Below are 16,433 nucleotides of genomic sequence, written 5' to 3' on the forward strand. Positions count from 1 at the left end.
CAGTTCCTACGTAAGCACAGAAGTAACTCCAAAGTCCCATTGAAAAACTAAGGGTTGTGATGTGCTTCCAATTCCTGTCATGTTTATAAGAGCTGGACCCAGTATGGTTCTGTCAGTGCAATTTTTTTGAGGTGCAGAACACATATGGAAGTAGCTGAGCAGACTTGACTGAGTGGGGCAGTGTTGCTACCCAAACGCAGGTTAAAAGTCAGCAATTGCGGATCTCTCTCTTAACTGAATCCCTCCCTGGCTGGTTAACATTCCCAGTTAGAACTTCTGGCCTCCTCTGAATTTTCTCACTGGCCTCTGCTGCATAGGGTGGTTTTGAATACAAGCGAGCCATGTGGACTGCATCATCAGCATCATTGAGGAAAACTCTGAGAGCAAAGAGACTGGCCTGTCTCACCTGTGCGAGTTCATTGAGGACTGCGAGTTCACTGTTCTGGCCACCCGTATCCTTCATCTGCTGGGGCAGGAAGGGCCCAAGACCAATAATCCTTCAAAATACATTCGCTTCATCTACAACAGGGTCGTCTTGGAGCATGAGGAGGTCCGTGCAGGTAACGTGCTGGCCTAGAAAGATGCATGTCCTTCAAGGCTGAGTAAATTCTGTGACTGAACTTCAAGTAAAGGGTTTCTCAGTGGGCTAATCCACTTGCTTTTTACCTTCTGTGGAATGAGTTCAAATACGATTTGGCACTCAGCTTAGTCCCTAACAACCCTTTGTCCATAGTAAGGAAACTCCAACATCCCTTAGCAAGTGTGCTAATCTCCATGTAGAGGAATACACAGTGGGCAGGTTTTGATGTTTTGGTTGAGATGGATGGAGGAAGATTTGCTGGCACTTTGCTGCACTATGCCTGGCCCTGTGTTCTACATAAGAATGGGCACAGTGGGTCAGACCACTGGTCCATCTAGCCCAGTATCCTGTCTTCTGACAGTGGCTCGTGCCAGATGCTTCAGTGATTAGAACAGGGCAGTTTATCGAGTGATCCATCCCAGTCCCAGCTTCTAGTAGTTAGGGGCTTAGGGATCCCCAGAGCATGGGGTTGCATCCCTGAGCATCTTGCCTAATCATTGATATACCTATCCTTCATGAACTTATCTAATTTTTTTTAACCCTGTTATACTTTTGGCTTATACAACATCCCCTGGTAACAGGTTGTTGTGCATTGTGTGATGAAGTACTTCCTTATGTTTGTTAAACCTGCTGCATGTTAATTTCATTAGGTGACCACTGGTTCTTGTGTTACATGAAGGGGTAAATAACACGTCCCTATTCCCTTTCTCCACACCGTTCATAATTTTATAGACCTCTATCATGTCCCTCCTCAGTCATCTCCTTTAAAAGCTGAACAGTCTTGGTCTTTTTGATCTCTTCTCACAGTCATTTTAGTTGCCCTTCTTTATGCTTTTTCCAATTCTAATGTACATTTTTTTCAATGGATAGATCAGAACTGCATGCAGTATTCAAAGTATGGGCATAGCATGGATTTATATAGTGGCATTATGATATTTTCTCTCTTATGAGCCATTAGGAAAGGGATAGATAATAATATTAGCTTTTTGACAGCTGCTACACACTGAGCAGATGTTTCCAGAGAACTATCCATGATGACTCCAAGATCTTTCCTGAGTGATAACAGCTAATTTAGATCCCATCATTTTGTATGTATAGTTGGTATTATGATTTCCAATGTGCATTATTTGCATTTATCACCATCGAATTTAATCTGCCATTTTGTTGCCCTTGCCCAGTTTTGTGAGATCCCTTTGTAACTCTTCACAGTCTGCTTTAGACTTAACTAACTTGAGTAATTTATATTGTCTGATTGGCAGGCTTCCTGCTTCTGATTAACTTGAAAAAACAAATTTGCTGTTAGTTTTGTCTTTTGTCTCTCAAACTGTTGCATTAAAGTAAGATCACAAAACAGAGGGAACTTCCAGCTGCTAACTTTGCCAGCTGATCCTGTTTTCCTGCTGTTGCTACAGGTGCAGTAAGTGCTCTGGCTAAATTTGGAGCCCAGAACGAGGATGTGTTACCCAGCATCTTAGTGTTATTGAAAAGGTGAGCTACATCATCTGCCCTCTGTCCCAGCAGACATTTCAGAGATTCTTCCTAAGAACTTTAAATGTTTGTCACACCTGGGATTTTCTTGACATACTGGAGCTCCTGACCCACCTGGTAGAATATAATGAGACCTCTGGACTTCCACAGTATTTTGGGTGCAGAGTCCTTGTCAGGGTTCCCTCCCCACTCTGAAATCTGGGGTACAGATATGGGGACCTGCATGAAAGACCCCCTAAGCTTATATTCCACCAGTTTAGGTTAAAAACTTCCCCAAGGCACAAATTCCTTTCCTTGTCCTTGGACGGTATTGCTGCCACCACCAAATGATTTAAACAAACATTCAGGGAGGGGCCACTTGGAGCCTTATCTCACCCAAAATATCCCCCAAGCCCCTTCACCCCCTTTCCTCGGGAAGCTTGAGAATAATATACCAACCAATAGGTTAACAAGGTGAGCATAGACCAGACCCTTGGGTTTTTAGGACACTTAAAAGAAGAACTTTATTATAAAGAAAAAAGTAAAAGAAGCACCTCTGTAAAATCAGGATGGAAGGTAATTTTACAGAGTAATAAAAAGATTTAAAACACCGAGAATTCTCCTCTAGGCTCAACTTCAAAATTACAAAATAGGAATAAACCTCCCTCTTAGCATAGGGAAAATTCACAAGCTAAAACAAAAGATAATCTAATGCATTTCCTTGCTATTACTTACAATTTCTATCATTTTAGATGCATCATTTCAGTAGGAGCTGGATTACCTGCTTGGTCTCTCTTTGTCCCAAGAGAGAACAAACAAAACCTTCCCCTCCCCCTCCCCAGATTTGAAAGTATCCTCTTTTTTTATTGGTCCTTTTGGTCAGGTGCCAACCAGGTTATTTGAGTTTCTTAACCCCTTACAGGTAAAGGAGGGATTTGATGCTACCCTTAGCTGTATGTTTATGACAGTCCTAGAGCCACTATTGGGTACACCTCTACCTCGATATAATGCTGTCCTCGGGAGCCAAAAAATCTTACTGTGTTATAGGTGAAACCACATTATATCGAACTTACTTTGATCCACCGGAGTGTGCAGCGCCCCCCCCCCCCCCGAGCACTGCTTTACCGCGTTACTTACCGAATTCGTCGTATATCAGGTCGCGTTATATCGGGGTAGAGGTGTATATAGAACACTGCCTCCCATGACAGATTCTAATATTGCTGGTTTCAGAGTGGTAGCCATGTTAGTCTGTATCAGCAAAAAGAACGAGGAGTACTTGTGGCACCTTGGAGACTAACACATTTATTTGAGCATAAGCTTCCGTGAGCTGTTTTAGCCCATGAAAGCATATGCTCAAATAAAGTTGTTAGTCTTTAAATTGCCACAAGTGCTCCTCATTCAAATTCAGTAGCGTAGATCTAGGGTTTCGTGGGCTAAACTTCGGATACACGCAGTGGAGAATACAGTAGGAAGATACATATACACAGAGAACATGAAAAAATGGGTATTGCCATACTAACTATAATGAGAATAATCAATTAAGGTGGGCTATCATCAGCAGGAGGAAAAAAAACTTTTGTAGTGATAATCAGGATGGCCCATTTCCAACAGTTGACAAGAAGGAAAAAAAATTAGCATGGGGAAATTAGTTTTTACTTTGTGGAATGACGCATCCGCTCTCAGTCTTTATTCAAGCCTAATTTAATGGTGTCCAGTTTGCAAATTAATTCCAATTCTGCAGTTTCTCATTGGAGTCTGTTTTTGAAGTTTTTTTTCCCAGAATGGCTGTCGGAAGGAGGCAAACTATTGATTGATTTATTGCCGTATTAGTATGATCACCAGTGCCACAACTTACCCTATTCTACAGCGCATATTTTCAGTTTCTGTAAGCCATCACGAAGTTAAATCAGTCATCTGCATACATTCACAATGCTCACAGCTGGGTTTTGTCTTGCCTTCAGGTGCGTGATGGATGATGATAATGAAGTGAGGGACAGAGCCACGTTCTACCTAAATGTCCTGGAGCAGAAGCAGAAAGCTCTCAATGCTGGCTACATCCTGAATGGTAATGTGGAGGCTTTTCAGATAAAGCTGCATTTTTTTTACCGAAGGTCCCTAGGGAACAGACTGGTTCCTTGAACGTTCTTCAGACTGTCAAATATGTCAATTGGCCTGTAATTGCATGAATGGTAAGGGCAGGGTAAAGACATTTGGTAGGTTACCTCTTGATGTGAAGGACACATGCATTTCTGCTGTCCTTTCCAAATCTGCTCATATGTATGCAGTAGCGTGGCTGACTTCTCAGGCTGCAGTGCAGTGATGGCTGTGCATCAGACACCCAGATTCAGGCCCTGAGGAAGTGGTTACAACAGAATTGTCAAATGCATTCCAAATGTTTGCAGCTTACAGGTTTGCTCTGGGGATGATAATCATTTGCATAAATGTCCTCATAGTATTTTCAGAAATTCTGGATTATGTCCAGTGCATGAACACTGGGTACATATGCTTTCTACTACACTAGCCAATTAAGAAGAGCAGAGATGGAGATTTTAGTTGGACTCTGACTTAGTGGCTCACAGAGTTGGTGTTTGCTGTGACTTCAGTGATCTCCCTTCTTTCCTCAGGCTTGACAGTGTCCATCCCTGGCCTGGAGAGGGCGCTGCAGCAGTATACCCTGGAACCCTCTGAGAAACCCTTTGACCTGAAATCTGTTCCTTTGGCAACTGCTCCCATCACAGAACAAAGAACAGGTACCCATGAAATAACAGAGGGCACTCCTCTCCATATTAAAGCTGATTGCTTTCAACATCCCCTCAGGAGATGGAATGGATGGGACCTCATGGGCATCTTTATCTCCAGCTTGTGTGATGCTGTGCATTGTTAAGATCCATCTTGTTTGAATTTTGGGGTGTTTATTTTCTGTAAAATCCATGCTGGTAAATTCAGTTGCTCCCAGATTAGGATTCTGTTATAATCCTCCTGTTTATAATAGTAATCGCTCATAATCCTCATTGAAGCTACTGTTGTTCCAAAGCTATTTTGGAAGTATGTTAGGATTTTGAGTACAATAGGATGCATTACTTGGACTGAGAGTAATGGAGTGTAGCAAGACAAAAAATGGGCTTCCTTCATATTTTGAAGGAGTCCCTATCAAGATGTTTTACGTATGTGAGCTAGTGAGCTTGTCAATTAATTTCTCTGGCTTCTGTCCCTGCAGAAAGTATTCCTGTCACTGTGGTCAAACAGCCAGAGAAGGTGGCAGCAACAAGGCAAGAAATATTCCAAGGTAAGCAGAATGTGGGGCATCTTTCATTAACCCTGTGTAGGCAGAAGAGGTGCGGACGTAGCGGTCATGTGATTTGTTGGGCCTGCCTAAATCCTGTAGTCTTTCACCATCTGAGTTTGCCCTCATGAAAGGGAAATAGACCGTTGTGCTTCAAGCCAACTTCTAACTAGTGGAGTAATGGTTCGGGGATCTTCTCCTGGGGGCAGGTTATCTCACAAGTGCCCACAGCAGTGTTTCTTGCCTATCTGCTGAAGTTTCTGATACTAGCCACTGATAGAATATGGGGACTAGATGCGCCATTAGACGTAACCAATATGGCAATTCCTGTGTTCCTTATCTGGAGGGATTCCAAACTTGAAGGGCCAACAATGCTTCTGATTTTCAGGTTATATATGCAGCAGGAATGGTGAATGTGTGCACTCAATAACCGATCAATACCAGACCCAGGAGATTGGCTGATCTAAGCCTCTAATTCCTGTATGTGTGTGGTGTTTTGCTTTCTTTCGTGTCCCCCCTGCTCAAGCACACCCTGGGACCAAGTTTGGGGCCCTTCACTGCTCCTGTCAGTGTGGTCACACTCACCCTGAATCTATCCCTGTGCACAGTGTTGGATCAGTGATTTATTACAAAGATGAGCAGGATTTAATTGAGCTTTGAAATCTCTCTCTGTTCTGGGCACTTTCACTCATGATATTTGGGGCCCAGCTCTACCTTCAGGGCATACTCATGTCTGGCTCCTGCTTAGGTGGATGGCTGGGATGTCCAAAGAAAGAATTTGGTGCTAGATTTTAATGTCCTAATTAATGTATTTAGTTGCTGGTAGCTCTTTGCTAAAACACTTTCAGATGACTTAACAAGTGCTTCTTAGAGCCTCTGAATGAGACCTGCTACCTGATACATGCGAGTTCTGAAAAAGAAACATTTCTTTCTGTTAACTCTGTTTTAGAGCAACTGGCAGCTATCCCAGAGTTCCGAGGGCTGGGCCCACTCTTCAAGTCCTCTCCAGAGCCTGTGGCTCTTACAGAATCTGAGACTGAGTATGTGATCCGTTGCACCAAGCATACATTTGTCAACCACATGGTGTTCCAGGTGCGTAGGCTGCTGCTACAGGGTTGTAAAAATAATCTCCTAATTGTTAATTACCCACTGGGCTGTTTCTTCCCAGTGGTGTGTCTTGTTTAGTTCACAATATGTAGCAGAGGTGAATGGTATTGAGACCGCTTCTTCCATACTCTGGGCCCAAGTAATTTGAATTTAACCTAAGGATGTGTGCATATTGTACATCTAAAGCATGTGCACAGTCACTAGGTGGTGCTGTTCTCATTCATAGTGTATGTGAGCGGTGCAGAGCTACTTTGTTTATGGGGTTGGACGGAAAGGTTCCTCAACCAGAGGTCTCGGAGTCAGGGTCAAGAAAGGGTGAAGCTTCCTTAATTTGACAGTGTGAGAAGGTTACAATAGAAAGACAGTCCAAGAGGAGAGAAGACTTATACTCATTTAAGCCATGAATAATGTATATACTCCCTCTGTATTACTTGGCTATGCCCCCAGCATGCTCCTACTATGTCTAAAAGACATTCTTTATGATGCATGTGCAACTTTTCACCTGGGCATCTGAGACTCCAAGTGGCCCAGGGCATGAGAAGTTTTGCAGCTAGTTAGTTTATGAAGAGTATGAATATTTTATGCTTACCTAACTCCTTTTACAGAGACTCTTAAAACTCTTTACAGAGACACATTCATTATCTACATCCATTTTACACCCAGGTGAACACACACACACTTGCCTGAGGTCATATAATGAGTCAGTGGCAGAGCCTAAATAGAAGCCAGGTGTCCTGATTCCCTCTTCTCTGCTCTAGCCATTAGAAGGGCCACTCCAACTCAACTCTGAGATACTGCATTTGTATGAAATTGAGGAAGGAGAATGTAAGCTATATATGTGTCAATCTAGCCTTCCTTATATTGAAGATCTTAGAATACTTTCCCTGGGGAAGTAATGGAAAGCTGTCTTTCTGGAGACATTTAAAACTGCCCTGCACAAAGCACTAAGACACAATACTGCACTGAAAGAGAACAACTACCCTCTGATTCCTGTCAGGCCGAAGGCTAAGATCGAGCCACTGGGCCATTGTGTCTTTATTTAAATTCTTTTCCTATTAATATTTACAGAGGTCTCTGCATTAATTGGGGTTTTTAACTTCTCAACTGAAAAAGTATAAATGCCAGCTTCTATGTGGTACATGTCTAATTCAGCCTTCACAGGAAGGTCCTTTGACTACACAAGTTGACATCCAGTAGAACAGAGTTTGTATTTAGGTAGCAGATATTGCAAAAGGGAGTAGCGTTAAAAATCACACTGAGCAACTCCTCTGCCTGAAACACTATCTCCTATTATGTCCATTATTAATGGCTTCAAGCTGTTGCTTCCCTTTCCTTCCCTGTATAGTTTGATTGTACAAATACACTGAATGATCAGATCCTGGAAAACGTCACAGTACAGATGGAGCCGACAGAGGGGTATGAGGTCATTGGCTACATACCTGCCAAAAGCCTACTGTATAACCAGCCTGGTATCTGCTACACGCTGGTGGCACTGCCTGAAGAGGACCCCACTGCAGGTAAGCAGCTTGTCCTCGTAGATTGCCATTCCCCTCAAATAACCCAAACTGTATTCCCTATACCCTCTGCCCCATGTACAAGCCATTTACTATAGCTGGTAAATGAAACACCATCCAACAGCACCGAGTACAGTTTCTCTTCACTACTCTGTGGAATATAACCTCTCAAGGCTCCCCTCCTGGAAGATTCCTCCCGCATCTTCTAGGTTAACTTGCTTCAGAGCATTTCAGAGTGAGGCTGTGCACAGCCCTTTGTCTCCCTTCTTTTCAGACCCTAGGAAGACTGCTTGGCGTGAATGTAACAATTACTGTGACACTGGCTACTGATGAGGTCTGTGGGTGGGCCTGGGAGCTACATTTGGAGGGTCCCACACTACCAGAAGCTAAATTCCTTCTTGCCTAATCTTACCTCTTAAAAGTAGTTGTCTTTCCCCTGCAGCATAGGCCTGAGATACCCATTGCACTGGAAATGCCCTTACCAGTATCCTTAATGGATTTTATGACTGAAAGCTGAGATTGCTCAGGCAACTTGTAAAGAAAGGAAGGATGATCTGGTGGTGAGGGCACTAGCCTGGGACTCAGAAGACTGGGATTTAGTTCCCTGCTCTGCCACAGATATCACTTAGTCTCTCTGTGCTTCAGTTCTCCATGTGTGAAACTGGGATAATAATACTGCTCTGCCTCCCGAGGATGTTATGAGATGTTTGTAGTGCACTCAGTCACTATGGGAACGGGAGCCATGTAAGTACCTACAGTAGGTGGATGAAGTTGGAATGCATAGTAGAATGGGTACAGCTGAGTCTCCAGCTCACTTATGACCTCACCAATCGGAAAGTGAAATGGGCTTTCTCCACGCTTCAGTCTTGGTTTTCTTTGTAGTAACACAACTGATGACTGCTATATCTCTTTTATTCTTCACTGGGTATGTCTGTTTCATCTGAGAGAGTTCATCACTGCCTGCCTTAATTTGTAAAGAAGTTTAATCAGCTGCTGTGTTGCAATGCAGAGGTGACATTTCAGTGGTAGTTGAAGTGACTCCTAGATAATATCTTGAGTATCTCGCAGGGGCAGAGAGGCTTATTTAATGAGCATTCCTAACATTATTTGAGATCCTCCCATGAAGAATATATAACTTAATCTAAGGATCTCAGTGTTTTACAAACAATTCTCACAATCCCCTGTATATAATCATTTACTAAATCAAAATAATAGAGTGTACACATTTCACATTTGGGAGACTGAAGCACAGAGAGGGGAAGTGACTTGTCCAAGTTCACACAGCAAGTCAGTGGCAGAACTGAGGATAGAACCCAGGACTCTTCCAGTCCCCTATTTTGAACACTGCACCATGCTCCTAATCTTGAAGAGAAATGCATGTGAGATGGTAACATGAGCCTTTCCTTTGCCACCCCTTTCCCCAGTGGCCTGTACATTCAGCTGCATGATGAAATTCACTGTCAAGGATTGTGACGTAAACACTGGTGAAATGGACGATGAGGGCTATGAGGATGAGTATGTGGTAAGGATCTGATAACTGGAGCTTCAGTAGGTCCAGGGGCTTTTGTTTCCCTTGTATTTTCTGTGCACTGATAGCCTGTTCCTCTGAAATGTAATCCGACCACAGAAGCTTTGGGCACTTTCTGTGAAGAGGGGTGTGGGGTTCCTCCCATGGAGAGACAGAAGTTGCTTGTCCTGAGTTTCCCCAGTCTCTGCAGCTTCTCTTCTGATTGTTGGGGCCAGAACACAAATTTAATGAAGCTCTGAGCTTCACAAGCTGTAAAATCTCAGCATGGAAGATGGTTTACTCTGCCTAAGCTGGAGTACCTTCCTATGAGTACTCTTCATACACGTATCTACCTACACTGGACATCTGCCTTTAGGGAGGCGGTGGTGTCTCCCTCAGATTGGGTTGCCCTGGGTTAGCATGCATTGTCACACATCAGGAATGAAGGGTGTTGGCAAAGCTGTGTGGAAAAGCTGGCATGGTTCCTTCTCACACCTTGGGCAGCATGGGCAGCCCTCCTGTGAACTAGAACTCTCTGTTGGAGGGTAAATAAAGCTCCTTCTGTTCTTGAAAAAGTGCTTTTACTTTAAAAATAACCTGTCGGTGCTCAAAACAGGACAGTGGGCTCCACCAACGCAGCAAAGAATCCTGTGGCACCTTATAGACTAACAGACGTTTTGGAGCATGAGTTTTCATGAGTGAATACCCACTTCGTCGGATGCATGACTTTCCACCAACACAGTGTCTGCTTTAATGAATGGATGCTGTTTGGCCAGCTCTTGCACTGAATGAGTTTCACTTTATAGGCCAGTCTGAGTCTGGTACCAGGAAAATTCCATTGCTGGCCCTTGAGCCTGGAAGGGAACCTTGGCTCCTTCCTCTTGACAGTGAGATAAGGGCTGTATTAGGGTTCTGTGTAAGGGCTTCTGTCTGAGCCCATTGCTATATCCAGACAGAGCTTTTGAGCACAAAAACCAATCTTCATGCTGAGGTCTCGGTTGCTCATTGGGAGAGAAAAGTTACCTTGAACTTAGCCAGCGGCTTTGGTCGCTTCACACAGGGTGGCTTTGTTTGCCTTTTGGAGTAGATGATGTGATGTGTCTGAACCTTAACCTGTTCTGTTGACTCCTGTATTTCCCTGCCCCTTTCTCACCGGGCACTCATGAGTATCTGACTGTAGAAACTACTTGGCAGTACTAGTCAGCATGAGCTGTAGTAAGAGCCGTGGAGCTTTGTCCAAGCAGAGGAATAGAGAGGATTTTCCAAAAGACACTGCGCAGCTAGACCCTTCTCTGTACCAAGTTATACGAGACACTCATCTCTCTGCTACGGCACTTGAGAAATTTTAAGTAACAACCATAGTCCATCCATTAATTAAACTAGAATTATGAGGAGATTTTGATCATGATCCTTCAGAGGAGTGTTTCCAGGTGTATATGCACTGGAGAGATGGGCTTATCCAGTGAGGCAGGTTCCACCTCCCAAATGTGGCCACAACAGCAGCTCAGCTCATTGAACATTCACTGGTGGATGGTATCAGGTATGATACTTCCTGAGAAGGTCTCAAATGTAGGCATATACCCTTCTCCATTATAGACTCCGATGTCAGTCCTTCTTGGACCTGGGGATCGCACTGTACATTATTGATCTCAGAAATGATGAGCTGGGATGCAGAATATAGAGAAGTTTCTCAGTATTCCAGAAATGTAAATCTTGCATTAGTCCAAGCCCCTGCCTCTATTTTGTTAAATTTTATTTTTGTGTTGTCCCTTCTTTTGATCTTTCTCAGACATTTTGATCTTTGGCACGTTGAAAGCTGTGCTCGGAATGGGAAATACCGTCATAAAACCCTGGGCATGGAAGAGCTGAAGGCTCTTCCAACTCCAGTACCCAATCAAAACAGATTGTACCAAAATATCATTGCTCAAATAAATCAGAAGGGAGGCAGGAAGCTAATTCTGAGAAATCCATGATCAAAAGTAAATGTCACCATCTTTACTTGATTGCAGTGAGCCAAGTCTATAGCTTTCCCCCGACATAACTATCTTATTTATGTAAAACTTTTTTCCCTATCAGCTTGAAGACATTGAGGTGACAGTAGCTGATCACATCCAGAGGGTTCTGAAGCCAAACTTTGGCGCAGCCTGGGACGAGGTTGGTGATGAGTTTGAAAAGGAAGAGACCTTCACTTTATCCACCATTAAAACATTGGAAGGTAAGGACCCCCAGACCCCACAGAACTCCTCGCATTTCCCTGCTTGCAAGAGGCAGAGTCTGAACTCTGGCCTTTTAGAGTATATCTGTCTGCACTGCAGCAGAGAGGTGTGATTCCCAGAACAAGTAGACAGACTCGCACTAGCTCAGCTCAGCTCAAGTTAGCATGCTAAAACTAGCAGTGTGGATGTTGCAGCACTAGTGGCGGCTTGGGCTAGCAGCCCAAGTCCAGGCCCACGTGCCCACATGAGTCTGAGCTTGGAAGGCTAGACCAAGCCCTGGCCACTGCTGCAACACCCATACTGCTATTTTTTGCACACTAGCTTGAGCTGAGCTAGTGAAAGTCTGGCTGCCCAGCACATTTCAGGAGCTTCTAACAAAGTAGCTCATGCACTCTCTCGTGAAAGTTTCCCACAATCCAGTAGTTAAAAAGTGTTCTTAAAATATAAAAGTCTGTTAGTTATACTTAGTGGTATATGTAAAGGTGCATGTGTTGTATTAATCTGTTTATTTTAAAGTTCTAGGAGGAAATTGCCGCCAGTGAGGTTCCCCACTGTCTGCAATTTGGGGGGCGTGTCATAAACAGATAGCTAAGGGTTAATGTTCTTTTACCTGTAAAGGGTTACAAAGGGAACCAAACACCTGACCAGACGACCAATCAGGAAACAAGACTTTTTCAGATCTGGGTGGAGGGAAGTTTTGGGTGTGAGTTCTTTGTTCTTTGTCTTGGTTCGGTGACCCTCTCGGCTCTGAGAGTGATCTTTCTATCTCCAGGCTTTCTAATCTTCTGTTTCCAAGTTGTAAGTACAAGGATAGTAAGACAATAGGTTTATATTGTTTTTTTGTATTTACATGTGTGTAGTTGCTGGAATGTTTTAAATTGTATTCTTTTTGGATAAGGCTGTTTATTCATTTTTTCTGTTAAGCAATTGACCCTGTATATTGTCACCTTAATACAGAAACCATTTTATGTCTTTTTCTTCCTTTTTATATAAAGCTTTCTTTTAAGACCTGTGGATTTTTTTTTAGTGGGGGCTCATGGGGATTGAGTCTGCAGCTCACCAGGGAATTGGTGGGAGGAAGAAGATAGGGGGGAAGAGAGAATCTCTTTGTGTTAGATTTACTAAGCCTGACTTTGCATACCCTCTGGGTGAGGGGAGAGAGAGATTGATCTCTCGGTACTTGTGTTTCAAGGACTTGAAGCAGGGAATCTCCTAGAGTACCCAGGGCAGGGAAATCTGGGAGGAGGTAAGGAGGGAGAAGGGAAATGGGTTATTTCCCTTCTGGTGAGACTCAGGGCATCTGAGTCTTGGGATTCCCCGGAAGGTTTGGGGAGACCAGAGTGAGCCAGACACTGGAATTCTGGCTGGTGGCAGCGATATCAGATCCAAGCTGGTAATTAAGTTTGAAGGTTTCATGCTAGCTTCTCATGTTCTGAACTCTAAGGTTCAGATCTGAGTAGGAGAGTTATGACAAGCGTAGATATACCCTTAGAGCTGTGGCTCCCTATGGTCTGCTTGAGGCTCAGTTAAGGTCTACGGTCCAATACAGACCTCTTTTTGAGTAAACTTGTGACGGGCCAAATTCATCTCTGGCGTAGGTTCATAGAATTGGATTTGTCCTGTTGTGCACAGTATTGGCCTTTCATGACAAAAAGCTACTTTTAATTTCAAAAGAAACCATGTTGGTTTGGTCATTGTTGTGATGGAAGCACATCCTAAATTCTGAGTATCCTGAGGGTACTGGGAATGCCGTATGGTGAGGAAGGGAGCACCCTGCAATGGTCTTGAGCAACACCCTTTTCAAGAAGCTGGAACATGGTTCAGCCTTACTCTAGCTGTCCTTGCACAAGAGGAGAGAGGCTGCGTCTTAGGGCCCAACGGTAGGAAGGAGGAGTAAACCGTAGATGGTAATATGAAGCTAGGGAGAAGGGATCCTGAAATGACCTCTCGTTCTCATCCTCACACTCAGTTTATTTTATTTACTTATTTAATTTTAAAGATTCTGTCTTTGCCTCTTCCAGAGCCCACTGAAGTCTGTTGAGGTGACAACTTCTGAGGGTACTTTCATATTGGGCCCTCATCATGCAGTTTGGTGTTGCTCCCTTTAATAGTCACTGCCTGATGGGGATTAGTCCTTAGTTTGCTGCCCCTTGTCTCTTCTTTGGCTATTTCTGTGCTGTCTTCCATGTCACCTCATGCATGGAATACCCTCCCTGAGCTAGTACTCGAAGCCACAACCCTCTCTTATTTGAAATCCCTCCTGAAGACCTGTCTCCTGCAAGCCTGAAAGAAGCTCATTGTCTCCATCTTCATTTTGTCCACCGTTATCTCCTCAAATAAGTTATACCACTGCTGTGCACTAGCCTTGCTGATTAGTGTGGAGTCATTGATGCTGTCCCTGTCCTCCTTCCTGCTCACCTTCATGTTACCCATGCACCCTTGTTGTGTCATGTACAAAATGTATTATTTATGATTTGTATTGCATTAGTCTCCAAAGATCTCTCAGAATCAGGGCCCCACTGAGCTGGGCCCTGTACGAACACATATGGAGGCACTCTCTGCTTGAAGAGCTTTGTAAGCCCCTTGGAGCAGAGACCACATCTCTTCTCTGTATTGGGAGGAGGGCCTTATTGTACCTTTGAACACTGTTAAAATAATGATATTAAATAAACCCATGAAACTGACCCTCTGTTATTTCTTTTAACAGAGGCAGTCAGTAATATTGTGAAGTTCCTGGGGATGCAGCCGTGCGAGCGTTCGGATAAAGTGCCAGACAACAAGAACTCTCACACGTTGTACCTGGCAGGTAAAGTGTTAGGATTCTCTGTTGGGATCTCTGCCCCACCTTATGTGGCACTCTTGGCAACTCTGGGGATTAGTCTGTTTTGAGACTGAACAGTAGTGCTCAGGATGTTAGCCCAACCAGTGCACAGCCTGTCACTCAGTTGCCACAGCCTCAGATAACATTCATTGGCCTGTTCCTCTTGTGCTCCCTATCCCTTCAAATTCAGGGCAGCTGATAATGTTGGGATCAGAAGAATTACTTGGGATAGGATGGATTAGGGACAAGCCCAATCCCTGGGATAGTTTGAATTGAGTTCAGAACCGGCCTGCATGATCTTCAGGGAGCTGTTAGCCCAACATTTGTGGGAGTTCCTGGATTTCCAGAAGGAGGTGAACTGAAGTATTCTATGGGAGATGCAAGGAGGACTTGAGCAACAACTGAATGTAATTCTAGATGTTAAACTAAGATGCACACTGGATGAGCAACTGATGGTGATATCAGAAATGTCTTGATCTTCTCCCCATTTGAGTCTAAAATATAAATTTAATTTGGTGTCTGTGGGGTTTTGAAAGATTTATACTAGTGACTAACTCATCTGGGTACCTTAATGTGCTGCTGTGGGTTTATAACTATCTAGCTGCATTGGGGATTTTTTTGGACTATGTTCAGCTGATGCTTTTTGGAGAGCAGACCTTGCTCCAGTCACATGAGTATCCTTAGAATTTGATGGATGAGCTAGTGGCATTCAAGCACTTTATTCTCTTTCTTCTCCTCGCTGTTCCAGGTGTGTTTCGGGGTGGCCATGATCTCTTGGTGCGTCGTCTTGTCCTGACAGACACTGTAACAATGCAGGTCACAGCCCGCATGGGAGAAGAGCTTCCTGTGGACATAATCATGGCCTCGGTTGGCTAAACTGTGTTTCTGAGACTGCACTCTGACATAGGCCCATAAAGGGAGAATGTTCTTGGTTTCCCTCTGTTCTGGACACTGAATTGGAATCACAGTCACTTACTGCAGCTTTTTATCATTAGTAAAACTAGGACAGTATTTGGGTTTTTTCTAAATAAATTGTGGTGTTTTTATGCCTGACAGGAGGTTTTAGGAAGCATTCAGTTTCACTTAAATCTATAAACTCCTCTGAAGAATCAGCCCATTTAATACCAAGTTGCTGAACTCTGCAGTCTGGGGTCCTGTGTTTCCAATGAAGCCTTATTTAACAATTCATATTATGGTAACACTATCAAACCCATTAAGTGGTCACTTGGAATCTGAAATTAGTGTGCTTTTAATTATCACTAATTTTGCTAGTTTTTATGTCTTAAAAGACTCTTAAAAACAGGACATGATAAATAAATAAAATTATAAATTCCCTCTCCTGCAGGTATAGAACTTGGCTGCCTTCCACTGCTATCTTCATGGAAAATGACAGGCTGATCTCCCAGGGTACTTATCCCTCAACATAGTGGGTTGGGATTGCTGGCTTGCAATTATATTCAGTCAAAAAATGGAAAATAAGTGCCTAGCTGTAGCTTTGCACAACCTGTCACAAGGAAAGAGTCTGTGTAAAGTGCAAATCAATTAACACTGTGTATAATTGGTTGGCTGTTCACATTCCCCTAGTTATCAGTAACTGGTTTCTCAGTTGTTGTTAGATCCACCACTGAAGCCTACTGTATAGTGGTAGAGGATTATGTGATTTTTTGGTGTGTAGTATCCTGAGGAAAAGTGACCAGTTAGATTTTTGAGTATGAAAGAAGCAATATGGTGATGTGTAACATCAGACAGTATGTAATATATCAACCAGATTGTCATTCCTCTCTGGAGACATCATTTTGGTTAGCTTATGATTTATGCCAGATAAGGGGAAAACAGGAGAAAGTCTGTTTCTAGCACCTATAATTGATCTTTGTTCTACTCTGCCTGTATTTTTTTGCAAAATGTCACCATATAATGTAACATTAACAAAGTATTAAA

General features: G+C 43.4%; 1 protein-coding gene across 1 annotated transcript in view; it reads left to right on the forward strand.

Moving 5' to 3' along the window:
* LOC115655009 (coatomer subunit gamma-1-like) overlaps window positions 1–15,386 on the forward strand; it is a 34,666-nt gene extending 19,280 nt beyond the window's left edge. The window contains 12 exon segments of the mRNA XM_030569982.1: window positions 318–339; window positions 342–560; window positions 1,993–2,068; window positions 4,009–4,112; window positions 4,672–4,797; window positions 5,265–5,333; window positions 6,280–6,422; window positions 7,783–7,954; window positions 9,376–9,473; window positions 11,535–11,673; window positions 14,382–14,480; window positions 15,244–15,386. Of these exon segments, the coding sequence (XP_030425842.1) occupies window positions 318–339; window positions 342–560; window positions 1,993–2,068; window positions 4,009–4,112; window positions 4,672–4,797; window positions 5,265–5,333; window positions 6,280–6,422; window positions 7,783–7,954; window positions 9,376–9,473; window positions 11,535–11,673; window positions 14,382–14,480; window positions 15,244–15,371 (1,395 nt within the window). The 3' untranslated portion in view covers window positions 15,372–15,386.
* Window positions 15,387–16,433: the final 1,047 nt, after the last annotated feature.

Source organism: Gopherus evgoodei, chromosome 7, assembly GCF_007399415.2.
Source record: "Gopherus evgoodei ecotype Sinaloan lineage chromosome 7, rGopEvg1_v1.p, whole genome shotgun sequence".
Taxonomy (NCBI): domain Eukaryota; kingdom Metazoa; phylum Chordata; order Testudines; family Testudinidae; genus Gopherus; species Gopherus evgoodei.